General features: G+C 35.2%; 1 protein-coding gene across 2 annotated transcripts in view; it reads left to right on the top strand.

Moving 5' to 3' along the window:
- The window catches only part of LOC117209702 (rho GTPase-activating protein 7), a 351,526-nt gene that overhangs the window by 263,600 nt on the left and 73,113 nt on the right, over positions 1-14,813 (top strand). For both annotated transcript variants that reach the window (XM_033451991.1, XM_033451992.1), the window contains one exon: positions 8,275-8,346. In XM_033451991.1, coding sequence (XP_033307882.1) covers positions 8,275-8,346 — 72 coding nt within the window. The remainder of the gene's footprint in view (positions 1-8,274; positions 8,347-14,813) is intronic.

The raw sequence follows: 14,813 nt of genomic DNA, 5'->3' as shown, positions 1-14,813 counted from the left end.
AGTTTCGTATATCAGTAGTCTGTTTTCTGAGAAATTTAATATTTAATGTCGAAATTGTATTTCGTTGTAATGTCGAAATTTATATGTCTTAAACTTCAATGGTTTGGGGAATTTGAAACAAGCCTGATAGGTGTATTTTTTTCGTAGAGTATTCTTAATAATGCTATACAGTGACTCTTATTAATAATCGGATACTATAGTATTCTATCGATTACTATTCTGTATATTTGATCATAATTAAAGTAACGTGCCTTTTGTTTTTTATTATAACGAAGCATGTATTTTTCTTGACAATAATGCAAATTTTGTTTGCTTGGACTAAATATTTGTGGCATAACATATAATACGCTATAATATGTTAGGAAATATATTATTCGTACGTCGCATAAATATTCGGACACTTATTCATTCATATTTGTTAGTTACACTTCTACAGTTTTAGTACTGTTTGCAAACATACATGTGTGTTGCGCAAGATGTAGAGCATACTTCGAAATATCAATTATTATTCGAAAATCATTGTCATCAGTCAGAAATGTTGAATATGAAACGAAAAAGCAAAAATACTTATTTTAACGTGCGACGATTAGACATTTCCAACCGTGAAAAAGGAAAATATTTATCGAGAAATCGTCTCTCTCTTAAAATTAAGCAAGTGTATCGTGGCAGACATAAAAAGGTACAATCGTGAGGATCGGATAGAGTAAATTCTTCAAAAAAGACGACCAAAGATACTTAACGATCGAGATAAACGGAATATTAGGAGGAAAATAAAAAATCCTGACTTAAATGCTCCTAAGTTAAGTGCTGAATTATTTGAAGAGTCAGAAAAGAAAGTTCATCCAGATACGATACGTCGAGTATTTAAAAGAATGTGAATATAACGGTAGAGTAGCACGTAGAAAGCCGTATGTAAATGAGGCAAATCGTAAGAAAAGATTAGTATTTACCAAATAATTTATTAATGAAGGACAAACTTGGTGGAATGATGTTTCTGCCGATGAAAGTAAATTCAGTTTACTTGGACCTGATGGACGAAAAATAGTGCCGCGTAAACGGATTCAAGAGCTTAATTTTAGAAATTTAAATCCGACAGTTAAACACGAAGATGGAAGTGTCATGGTTTGGGGTTGTATTTCGTCGAAAGAAGTTGGGGAATTGGTTTTTATAGATGCAATTATGGATAAAAATAGGTATTTAGACATTTTAAAACAAAATCTAAAAAAAGGTGTAACTGCAGTGGACATTGAAAACACACTTTTTTTATCATGATAATGAACCGGAACATAAAGCCAGGATAGTTTAAGAATATCTGTTATACAGGGTGGTTGGTAACTGGTGATACAAGCGGAAAGGGGGGTGATTTTACGCGAAAAAGAAGTCGAAAATATACAATAGAAACTTTAATTCTTTTTTTTTCATTTTTTTAAGAAGCCACAGTGAGATCCGTTATAACGAGACGTGATAAAGTGCGCGCGTACCGAGCGAAAATTCAAAGTCGATTTTCTCGAAAACAAAGCCTCAAACGAAAAATTTTTATTCTAACCTAATCCCCTTTCCGCTTGTACCACCAGTTACCAACCATCCTGTATAACTGCCATCGTGTGTTACATAAAGCACCGCAATCACTGGATTTAAATCCAATTGGAAACTTATGGGACTATCTGGACAAAAAGATTCGGCAAACACTAATTACGTGAAAGGATGAACTAAAACAAAGATTATTAGAAGAATGAAAGTGTACCACGCAAAATTATTTGCAAAAAATTATAACAAACATGCCAAATCGATTACAACATGTAATAAAACAAAAAAGCTATTCAACAAGATATTGACATTTAAAAAATTCATATAATATACATGTATTTTTTATGTAAAGTCATTCTAAAAAAATTAAATGTCCGAACATTTTTGCAACGTATGAATAATACATTTCCTAATGTATTATTTGTTATGCTACAAATTATTTAGTCTAAATAAATAAAATTTGCGTTATCGCCAAGAAAAATATATGCTTTATCATAATAAGAAACAAAAAATACGTTAATTAAATCATGGTCAAATATATAGAGTAGCAATGGATGGAATACTACAGTGTCCGAATATGAATAAGAGTCACTGTATGTATATGCTAATATAATATGAATTTCAATATCCTTTCAGCTTAATGCAATAATCTTCAATTACATAGAACTATCAATGATCAAAGAATTTTTATCATTAAACATAAAAGTTAGGTTTCAAATTTTAAAGCAATTTGAATAAGTTTATCCAAGATTTTTTTACTCGTTTCTACGCCCTCATTTTCACGACCCGCGATGATGCTTCTCCTTGATTCGCTCTCGCAAGCTCTGGAAAAACATCATTTTTTTCGATATCAACAGTTACGGAATGTACTCTACGTTGCAAGGGGAAAGTAGAATTAAATAAAGCTCGAGAGGATACTAGAGAAACAGGCATTCCTTTGCGTGTAGTTCCACAGTGATATTACTTTCATAGAGAAAACGAGCAGGGAGAGCATCTTCGAAACAATATCTTGGTCTTCGATTGAAACGAATACGATACAGAATTTCTCTCAGCTACGGTTTATTGCGCTCTTCGATATAAGACACTCGAAAGAAATTTTTGTACCATCGACGTTCGAATGTTTAATCAAGTTTGTTGACGTTCGGCTAAGTTCGATCACAAATTCGAGATATTGCTAAGATACTTCACGTGATGGATTGAGGTCTCTTTAACTTAGCGTAACAGCTTATTTTTTTGTACACCGATTTTTCCGTGTATTTCGTTGTATACGAAAGGATAAGAAAGTCCAAAACGTCATAGTTAATCAGTAAGCACATAGAAAGCAAAGATTAAGGTGTTATCAGAAATGTTAGTTTGTTTAACATATGTTTCACCTATATTGCTTTGGAACGTGAGAGCGTATCGGAGAAGAATTTAACAAACAAGCAACAATATTGATCCTTAATAATATCATTAGTTACGTGGAAATTTTCGAACAGAACGTTTTAGTGTAATTTAATGAATAAATATTTTCAATAACTTTTTAGAAGGAGTTCGGTCTCGATGCTCGATCCGGTTGCCCGCGTTACGACGGCGATTCGTTCGGAAGGCGCAGCCGCTTTGCCGGTTTCTGGATTGTGGCGTCTGGCCGCTGTCGCCTGAATTGCGTAAAAGCAAATCTCCTTACGAAAGGGTCGTGTACCTACACGGCTACGGTACCGTACTCCACGGTCTTTTATTCCGCATGAAGTGACACACCTACGTGCCGCTTTATTCAGAACATAGCTGGAAGTCTCAGGCAGCGACCTACCGCAAAGCCGTATTATTTCGACGAGCTGGATTTCCGTGTCATCCGCCTTTCCAAGACGCGTCATGCTGGACGATGAATCATTAAATCGGCCTTCAAACGCGCGAATATCGCGTCACTTTTGCTGTTAAGCATGAAACTCGATTTGGTCGATCTTGTTTAATGGCATATTCGATTAATTGCTTCGCACAATCGATGATGTTTGAGAAGATGCACGAATTTCGATAGCTATGAAATTTTTGCTAAATTATTTTTGCTAAAACGAAGAATTTAAATTTTGCGAAACGATAATACGAAATTTATAGTATTTATTTTAATTATGTAATAGTCTTGATATTTGCAACTTTACAGACCAATAACGTCGACGATGACTCAGTTGTATTTCTATAATTAGTGCGTGATTTTTCTGTTAGTTTTATGGGGATGGGCTTGTAAATATGATTTTACGAAAATCCATGCCAGTTATGGATTACGTTTGACGCGATTCCTATTGAGTTTTTTTGCAAGTTTAGAAAAGAATCAGTTAGTTCGTTGTTTGTGAAAGGAACGTACAATCATTTGAACTTTAATTGCACTTTCGAAGCACGTCTTTTCGTTTACATGATGAATAAAGAAGTTCGGAGCGCGCTTCATTGAGTAAAAAATTCAGTATGCGATAACAATTATCCCATGGCAGACTTTAAGATAACAGAAGATGTCTCTACTCACAGTATGCTCGTTAAAAACTGCCATTACCAGGGATCATGGAAAGGAATCGTTTATTAAATTTTATTCAAACATTAACCTTAATAGGGGGAATATTTGCACATATGCGTATATATTTAGTTTTTCTTTAATTCAAGCATGATTCTAAAGAATACAATGTACATCTCTGTGAATAAATACTCTTCAGTTTATAGGATCCTTTCAATTCATCCAATGGCCAGTCTAAATCTATATACAAAAGTAAAAAATGATTATCTTCCTCTGGTCTTACTAAATTCATCCCTGGATAGTGTAAAGTTGGGTAATGGTGTGATTTGCGCTTTATTTCCGACTGAATTTTTTAATTGTAGTGGCTTTGAAAATGAAAGAACGCTTCTTTAACTACAAGAAACAGGGAAATATTTGTGGGTAAACTGAGTCATTTATATCCACGCTCATTTTTTCGTTCGTGAGATAAAGCGTTTGCAATCTTTTTCTACCACACAAGAATTCGAAAAAATTAAAATGTAAAATTTTCCATAAATTATCGATAGGAATTTGTCTACGGATTATTTCTTGTTCAAAATATTCTCGTATTATCCACCTTGCAACTTTCGCAAAGGCTTCACTACGCACACTACAAACACACCGAAGACTAAGAAAAGACTCTTAACCCGTCGCTTACCCTTCGCGCCCCTTAAGACCAAGCCCATCCCCATAAAACTAACAGAAATACGTTTCTTCCAGCACGTCCGCACAACAACGCATATCGGTTCCGTGATCGATCGACCTAATGAAAAGCGACGCGAGCGCCACGCCGTTCTGTTCTGCTAATTAATAAACTTCCATCGACACACCAAGAGTGAAAGGCTCGATTAAACGTCCTTGAAGGAGGTTGCATGTACTATATCCTCTATTACGCCCATTTATCGAATTTGACTAGTTTGGCCACAGAGACGAGATCGAATTCGAATTGGAATTCATGAACAGTTTCGCAGTGATTCTATGAACAGTTTTGCAGTAAACGGACTAATTAATTTTGCTGTGGTCCTTGAATGTTTTTCAATAGACTATAGATGGAAAACAAGATAAATTACATCTCCCATCTTTTATATGACAATTTTAAGATTCAATATGTCGTCAATTAATTATATTTTCATTTGATTTGAGGATTAAATATACGTTTTTGTTATTCTCTTGCGAAATATTAATGACGTTAATTATGCCGCAATATTAATTGAATTAAATTAACACACAATTAAACTAGCATTATTCGTTTCCTACAAAACATTGCGTATTTATCAACTATTTTCGAAAGCTTTTCATAAATGCTTCTTTTATAAATACTTCTTTTGAGTCATCAAATAACACTGAAATCGGAAAATTTATAATAATAGTGTTATCATATTTTCCTGTATGGACTTGTACTTTTATTAACACTTTTCTTAAATTTGGGACATCTTTTATCGTTAGAAAAGTGTAATGGGATGGGAAATAACCAGAAGAATGTAGCAGGGTTAATTCACGAGAACGTATATTGTAGAACAGATCATGATCCATGATGTAGCGCGTGATGTCGTGCGCCACGGTCGAGAAGCTCGACGACGTAGCGGTCAGAAAATAAAGATGTTAACCACTCTCTCCCTCTCCCCCCTCTCTCTCCATCCATCTCTCTCTCTCTCTCTCTCTTTCTTTATAGTGATAGCTATCTACGTTTTATCGCGTGGCAATGCGCGATCGCATCGGTGTTATAGATATGTATTCTCTTTTCCGTCGCTACGGGTGGTCAAGGACTCCCTCAAAGACAGAAACGTGCTAGCCTCGACACCAAGTTTTCCCCCTACCCCCTTGCTTTCTTCTTTATATCACCGATCGTCTATGTCCTTTTCGCAACTTTCGCTCGTATCATCGTTGGTTATCCCTGTTCTCATTTGTGGCTTCTCGTGGATCCCACGTGGGACTTTCGCGACTGCCTCCTGGCCAATTAACCATACGCAGAAAAAAACTGCTGCTGAAAAGTGATATGTCCCTCTGACCCGTGTAGAAATTTCAGAAGAGTTGCAGGATATTCTCCATTTTCCTTCTTCCTGTTTCCTTGTTATCGGTGTGCAAATCTTACACGCAAGTCCACCGGATCTAAAGAAAGGTTATTGCAGTTAAACTTATATAGAGATTTTGAAGTTATGTCACTCTTTGATCAGATTAGTTTTAGGTATATTCATTATCATAGGATATTTTGTTTTATCGAGGATTTTTCTAGCGGATATTTTGACTGTATCTGTTTTCATTAATTTGATGCGTGTCTTTTACAAATATTTTTATTAAAAAAATGTTTTGCTGAAATTTGTTCTATGTATTATTTTCATTAATTTTTGTGGTCGAGTAATGAAATATTTCTTATATGTTATTTATTAAGATATTGTTTTGAAATTGAAGCTTTTGTTGTGTTTCTTACTGAACCGTTGAATACACTACAGCCTGCTATGGAAGTGTAAATATTTGGGATTGGTTTCATAATCGTTTGATGCTTATGTTATGTTATGCATTATGTACTGATCTCAATTTTTTTCATGCGAATTTAATCGAATAGATATAGAAAAATATGTCGCGTTTATCTCATCAAAAACAGTACCTCGTGAATGAAAAAGAATGATGAAAGAACGAGAGATCTAGTTCCAAGAACATCGACGATCACACGTTTTTATGATAAGGAACAAGTGTTACTGAACTATGCCCATTCATAACCCATTTGGCATCTCGGAAGATTAGATACGCAGCTTGCTCAGATAACTTTTCTGATTGACAACCTGGAAACAGTGGAAGAGTAACGTATCGTTTCTTATCGGTTTCTAGAAACGAGCGAGAAGATGCTGTATTGCAACACGAGTCTAGTATATTAACCTTTCTGTGATCTATGTTTCTCTCAAAAGTTTCTCTCGTTTTGTAAGAAAATAATAGATGTACGACATTTCCTGTTTTGTATTATTTTGTTGAATTATGTATGCCGCATTTTGTTCTATTACGTTGTTCTATTTACATTTGACAGATTAGGTTTCATGTTTGTATAAACATTGCTGGATAAAGCAGATGCGTGCAGATAGCGAAAGATACTTTTGGGACAACCTAATACGATTCTATTTAAAAATTTAAGCATTCATACAAAACTTTAAATTTAAATTCTATAATTCAAAATTCCATATTCTCAAATCTAAGTTGAAACTTAGTTTCTCTAGTTTTAAGTAAAAACTATATAATTTAAAACTTACAATGTTGTTTAGTTAATATCGTTTAACATTCTTTCCTTATGTACATTAATAAAATACCCTGTTAAAGCATGACAAGCTAAAAGATTCTTTATATATATAAATTCTTCGTAACAAAAGAGTAAATTTCCCTTCTGATGGACATCATCCTCAAGAACAAAACCCTTCGAAATCGACAACGACTCCAGAACGGTTGACACCAATACTCGGAATTCCAGCATACAGATCGATCTCATTCCTGTCGGTCGCGAATAAATTCCTGCCTCGTTTTAGTAATTCCCTCCTTCGGGACGTCCGTTTTCCCTTGTCTCGTGAGTTTCATCGCGATGCATTCCTTTCGCGCTGCGACACACTCGCGTTCTCGCGAGTTTTTCACGTCACGCTGTCAGCCAAGGTATCTCGTCTCGCATAATGAAGAGCACCGTTTTCGTCGTGGTCGCCGCTTTTTCTGACGAGGCCTTCATCCACCAAACGAGCAGGGTCGTGCGCTGCAAGCAGAGGAATCCTGCCCCGCTAATGATCAGAATGTTTGTTCATGTAAATGCGGATCCCGGCCCTTTTTTCTTTCGCACACTTTGCTGAAAACGAGTTTATCGCACGAGCCTGGTTGTCTTCGATAATGTTTCTGCTGTTCGTTGACTGGTGATCCTTTAATTTTGTCGAGCGAAGAAGAAAATCGCTGTTTCCTCATTTAATGGGACTGTGCCTTTGAGAGATCGGCACGGGATATAATTATGGTACAATTATGTTCAAATTTGACAGATTCCAATAATTTTGAATTATTTTTTCATATTCGATATATTTCGGAAATTTCTTGCATCTATAATTTGTGATTACTCTTTTGACATTTGATGCGTTGAAAATCTTTTGCTTTTTTAAAATGAAATAATGAAATAAAATTGAGAACTTTGAAAACTAACTTGAATTTCTATAGCTTATATCTAATAATGTGTGGGATAATTGTGAAGAAATAAATTAACTTTTCTAATGTACCTGTGATTTCTTTTGTTATAGAGATCGAAGCACAAGAAGCTTGCAAATGGCTGAGAGCGGCTGGTTTTCCACAATATGCGCAGATGTACGAGGGTAAGTTAAGCTCATTTTTCAATATTTAGCTATAATATGTTTACAAAACCTAACTGAATATTACAACGCTTAAAAGTAAAAATTGAAAATATTTTTGTTTATAATATCGCTTCCTCGTATATTCATCTTAACACGTAAAATAAGCGAAAGAAAAGGAATATAGTAAGATATCTTTTATTTCTGCCTACCTTCGGGTTCCAAGAATAATTACTGTCATAGAGGAATAACAATATCCATCTTCAATCATTATTCACCCCAGCAAAGGAAAGAAATAAAATGGAATGAATCATTTACAACCACATTGACTCATCTATGTAAAACGCATCCTACAACAGTCTAAGGGCACAATAGAATCTGTCATTGATAAAATCTAAATCTTCGACGTTTAAGCACGCTTTCTGAATTGGAAGTGCTCCAAAATATGTAATTAAAATGAAAAGCAATTCTTGCGGGGGTGACCGCTCGTTATTTTTGACAGCTCCAATTTACTTTCAATTTACCATGCATAATTCACCATGATAATCGACACGATCTCTTAGGAAAGCCTGTTTCGAGTCTTTACTCTCGAGAATCTCCTCGCACGACGCATAGAAAGTTGTCAGCTGTTGTCCAGATCAGGACAGATTATGGGTCGAAAAAAGTTTCACGAAATTCGAGCATCCCCTTTCTCGTTTCCTCTCGCTTTCGGAGCCATGTGGTTCTTCTCACTCTGAATGCAGTCCACCATTTTTCGTTTCCAAGCGGTCACGTATAGCGAAAAGCGTGGTCACGTCCTCTGGCTGCCCGAAAAGGGGTGACGTTTCAAAGAGAGAATGTCAACTTTTGAGGCTCGAGGCAAACAGCGTCGTTAGCTCGAGAGGGATCAGCACTTTGCGGTAGAAATAACTCAAAATGACCGGTTAGCACGGATTTTTATGAAGTGGATCTCTGTAATCCTCATAATTATTATGTTGGATAGATGAGTTTTGTTTACTCATTTTATTCCAGTAATTTTGCGAAGCAGCCGTTGCAGTTATAATATTTTGAGAAGCATACGTATTTAAGATAGCAGATGTTATAACAAATTATTTTAGTACTTAAGAGTTGATCAAACTTGTATGTAATTTTTTCGAACATAAAAGAAGGAATATAGACTTGAAATTTTTAACTAAAAAATTGAAATCGAAAATTTTAAATTTGAAAAATTGGATTTGAAATTGTTTATCTGGTAATGTAAAGTTTAGATTTGAGATTTTGAATTTGAAATTGTTTGTTTGGAAATTAAAACTTGAAAATACAAATTTTAAATTTAGAATTTCAATTCAACATTTGCTTTCATAAGCAATATATATTTAAGACAATAACATGGAAAATAATTACATTAATAATGTTACAAACACTGAACCACTATGATAGTCACAAGCAATACTAACAGAATGATAAAAATATTGCTGATATCAGATTTATGTTGACACCTATGTTTCGTATATAATGTCTATCACATGGACAAATTCGGTTTCAAAGAAATGTCGCGTGTGGTCAAAGCACATTCGTCAAGCATCCCTTCGAAAAAATGGACCAAGGCTTCGAAAGATGAAAATAAGAGAATCGACCCAAGTGTAGATTTACAATACCCTTTTAAATAAGAAAAATCGTCAAGTCAAAAGAGAGGGTGGTCCATGGACCACCGAAGCGGACGTATACGAATGTTTTCGATGGCAGTCTGGTGTACGTGAGATTTTTACTAATATCCGCGGCCTCGGAAACAAAGGTCTCCCTGTTTCGTTTTTGTTTTTCCCTCAGCTACGTACCTCCATAATATTAGAGTATAAATTTCAAGATCTCATTGTTCGACGGCCTTGGATGAACCGTTCCATTTGCAATTCATCGATCGCGGAGAGATAAAGAAATGTAACGAGTTTCGATTTTGTATTTCCAATTATAATTATGAAAGTTTGTTTATGAATTAATTATGAATGTTTACTTTCTCTTATATACTTTACGATATATTATTTCATGAATATCGTTTATAAAAATTATCGAGGAATTTATAAAATTGGTAATAATTGCTATGAATATATCTATAAGTCAGTGTCAGGGAAATAATTACCAATAAAATGCAACGAAACGACGAATGATAAAATTAGATTTGAAAAACATGGATACCAAAGTGCTTGAACATGAATTATTGTAGAACACTTATAATGTCTCTCATTTGAAGTAATACTACTAAATAAGTTACATTAATTGTTATGTTACAGTTACGAGTAAAATCACATCTTTTGACATAATAAAAGTCCAAATTACAGTTTTATTTTTCTAACTAAATTACAATTTATTAATAATTTTATACCTATAAATTATCATTTATATTTTAAATATAACTAAAGGAGGATCAAATAAAAATCGGTGCCTGTACCAGATGTCTAGATTCGGGAAAGCTTCCGTAGCACGTAATTTTATTCTGCTAACAAAACGCACTGTAAAATTACATTGTTCCAACGAAACGGCTAATCGTTTACAAATAACGGACCGTTTCCGTGCGAATTGCCGTAGATTGTTTAAAAATAGGTTCTCGGGGTGCACTGGCGCGGCAGTAGCAGGCAAATAAACAGCGCGATGAAACAATGACTCGCTAATGACGCCGTAAGAACAGTACCGGGCTGCCGCGAGTGCAAACGCAACTGCAAGAACGCATGGACGTGCGAGTGTGCAATAACGAATGCATTGTTGGCAGGCGCTGCGACAAAGGGCCCATTATGATAAGTATTAACATGTTCGGACGCATCAAGCTGCTCCTTAATAAGTTACTATCGCTCCTGGCGTCGCGATTCGATTCGCTTTGCCCACGTGTCACTCGTTACAAGTTTTCTCTCGCGGTTTTTTTCTATCCTTTTATGAAATTTTTTGATCAAACGCCATTTTTCGTCTTATGAGAATTCACAGAAGTCTAGCAGAATGCAGGAGTTTAACGTTACGGCTACCCATAGACTGATATCAAATCTATTGGCTTTACAATTACTAAAAACATTTAAATATTTTTGATAATTTTCGACTTTATTTTTATTCGGGCAGAAAGAAGATTATTACATATATTTATTATTCTTAATTTATACCGAAGTTTTGGTGTTGTAATACGTGGCGAATATCTTTTCGTTTCCTTTTGAAAAATGATATTTTTACGCTTCTTTTCGAATTTCCGTTGCTTTTTTGTCCATTTATCACTAACACCACCTGGAATTAAAGCAATAAGCGTGAAAAAAATATTGACAAAAAGATTGGAATATCTTAAGAACTTTTTGTTAGACCAAGAGAATTATTTCGATGACCGTCAAGTGGTTAATCATAAAATATCGTACACAAAATCAAAGTTTGGCAAAGATTGATATATGGCCATGGTATAACGAGCAGGTGCAAAATTATCATGCACGTGAAATGAGATGTATTAACTGTAAGTACTATCACTTCATCAATGTATATATTCATATGCTACATAACTATATAGGTATATTAATATCTGGACATGTAAACGTAACTCTTAAAAGCCATTAATTATAGTATTTATAAAAAGAACTTCGAAATAATCAATGTCATAAATCTTCAACCATACCTTGTTCACACACGGTGCAACTTTACGGCAGGAGCAACTTCTTAAATTCTTGATACGAATCTTTAGACTGCGTGAAAACAAAAATAAAAAGTCAGGAACTGAGATCACGAAACCTTACTTCCTCGTTTTACTTTCCTTCTCCCATATCAGCCTCCCTATCATCGTCCTACATTCACACCTAAGGAATTTTTCGCTGCCAATTTTACACTTTCTAGACTTCGAAGTACTCCTTTCCCAAGAAACTTCTTCCTTTCCATAATTAGCTGCGCATGTTGTATGAAGCAAGGTAGAGTTATCTGAGTTACATAAGGTTCGATATCTTAAAATTCAATTTTGAATATTGCACGTAATTATGAGACGCCATTAGTCTTTAATATAATAATGAAAGAATATATAAGCTAATTACTAAAATACTAAAATTACATCAAACAATATATTCGGAAGAGGGCATTCAAGTATTGTATGTTTAAACAATTGTTACGGCACACCAGTTGAAAATCGTGGCCCTAACCTAAAAGTGGAGCAGACAAAACAGAGCCTCCTTTCGTATCCTCCATCCGGACGCGTATCGCGGGTACCGGACACGGTATCATGTTCGAGGTAAAACGAAGTTGACACGCAACCTGCCATGGGAGCGTGTCGCGTGGTAGCATTGAGCCAGGTGTAGAACGATACCGGGGAAAGGACTAACAACTCGCGTTCTGTGGTCATTAACGTCCTTGGTGCCAGCGAGTAATTCCAGGTCTTTCTTCAATTTCAAGAGCTCTAATGCGGGAATAATAATGAGGCGTACGTCGCCGTGCGATGATTAATGACCGAAGCGATTTTTCAACGGTACGGTGGCGCAACGCCGCCAATTTACGCCTGGATAGACTGTCGAACGACCAGCTGCCTGCTAAATAACACAATGTCCCGCGAGATTTATGCGGAAACGGGGTCGAGGGATTTTAAACCTGGAGGAATTAGTAGGCCGTGCACCATAGCGTTGGCATAAATTCTCTACGCTGTCTCGTTACCGCGTTTATTTAAATCAATTTCGATCGATGTGCGTCCGGATACACTGACGGCGATATAACGCCAGTTAGACGGTTATTTAGTACCATTTAGTTGTGCGAATGGAGCGAACTTTGGTGCTGAGCGGAGGCGGTAAGTTGGTAAACGCGGTAGCACGACAGTATGCCTTTACGACTGCTGGTTTCGATGCGAGCCTTTCAGAAATCAAACTGACCGATTGTACCTTTTATTCGGTCTTTAATTTCATTATACAAGTACACGATTAATATTTAGTTTTCAAGAAACAAATTACTTACTTTCATAATTCATTCATCGTAACGTGATGTAAATAATGGTAAATTACAAGGTAGATTTAAAAAGCAATATTTTTCAAGTAAAAGTGATCGTCACTCTTCTATACTTTTTAACTTATAAAGTTGATCAATGTCGTCTCTGGACAAGTCATATAGTACTGTCCCATAAATAAAACTATTTTAGACAAATTTTTGTTTGACACGAACTGCCCTAACTACTATATTACAAAGATATCGTAAACGTCACAAATCATTATTCGTCATTGTAAATTTCTAAACTTACTCTTTTGTACGAAATAATCGATGAGTAATCTTTTTAAAGTACTAAAGAATTATTTGTATAGAAATTCTGCCAACAGTTGTCAAATAAATAAACGTTTAAATAAACGTTAGTCTTGATTCAGCATGAATGTAAATTTATATTTCAATTCTATTTAAATCATATTACACTGATGCAACGAGGGCAGAAATCAAAGGAATATCCGATAAAGTACGCACGATATCTCTCCAATAACTTTCCTCGATACTAACTTATTCGGACTTTGAAATAGGAGACAAGTCGCGTATTTGCAATCGAGGAATATTTCTTGAAAAACTTAACAAGCTGGCAAAGGTTCAAGCTTCTCTGAATTCATCTAGTATTTCAACGTATCTATAATTCTTCTGTGAGAAATGTAGGCGTAAATAGTAGGAAAGAAAGTCGAGAATCTTCGAGTCTAAATTCTGATCGCTGGAAAGCTTCTCAAATTTTATTAAAGAAGCTGCTAAGCATCGAGTAGAAAAAAGATGGCTTCGTTGAATGAATGAAAAGTTATTATTAGATTGATGTTATTATTAAACTTGATATCATTACGCAAAGTTTACCACACCATAATAGACGAACTATTAAGAGATAACGGGATTACATCGAAAAGCACTTTGCATGCTATCCGAAATTTCATCATGTAACCAAGACTTACGTAAAAAAAGCTAAGACATGGACGTTTCTTAAGCTTTTTCTAAGATATAATCAGCAACAAATCTCTTTTGGCAAATTTTGGCAAAATTTTTACTCTTCGATAAAATACGTAAAATACGTAAAAATTGTTTAAATTAGTTAAATCTTCTCCAGTAAATTTTTGAAAAACTTTTTCTAAAATTATGTATAATAATACATCCACCAAAATCGCTGAACTACGTCATTTTTAACCTAATTCACGAAAAATAACACAAACACTATAAAATCAGCTCTCGAAACAACAACAAAATGATTCATCCTATCCAATTGCGTATAACACTCCGTCGAATACAGTCAAACGAAATCAAACCCCTAAAGCCAATCCTTCCTTTCCTCCTCTTACCCCTTCCTTCCAAATTAAAGGATAATAAAGCGCATGATATACATACATAGAGAATGTGTATATCTCTGAAACAAAAAAAAAAGAGACAAATAATGGACAAGAAGCATGTTAAGAAGTTGGCAAACAAGCGACGATACTGTTCCTTCCCCTCGAAATAACGCGTGTTCGAGCGAGGTGCGCTCGAGCGTTCAGCCGTGCGATGAAAAGCGGTCTGTCAGACGGTATCCATCC

The sequence above is a fragment of the Bombus bifarius genome, unplaced genomic scaffold, assembly GCF_011952205.1.
Source record: "Bombus bifarius isolate JDL3187 unplaced genomic scaffold, Bbif_JDL3187 scf7180000008190, whole genome shotgun sequence".
NCBI classification, from domain to species: domain Eukaryota; kingdom Metazoa; phylum Arthropoda; class Insecta; order Hymenoptera; family Apidae; genus Bombus; species Bombus bifarius.
Note: the sequence above shows the minus strand (reverse complement) of the source record. Positions and strands in the feature narration are given on the sequence as shown.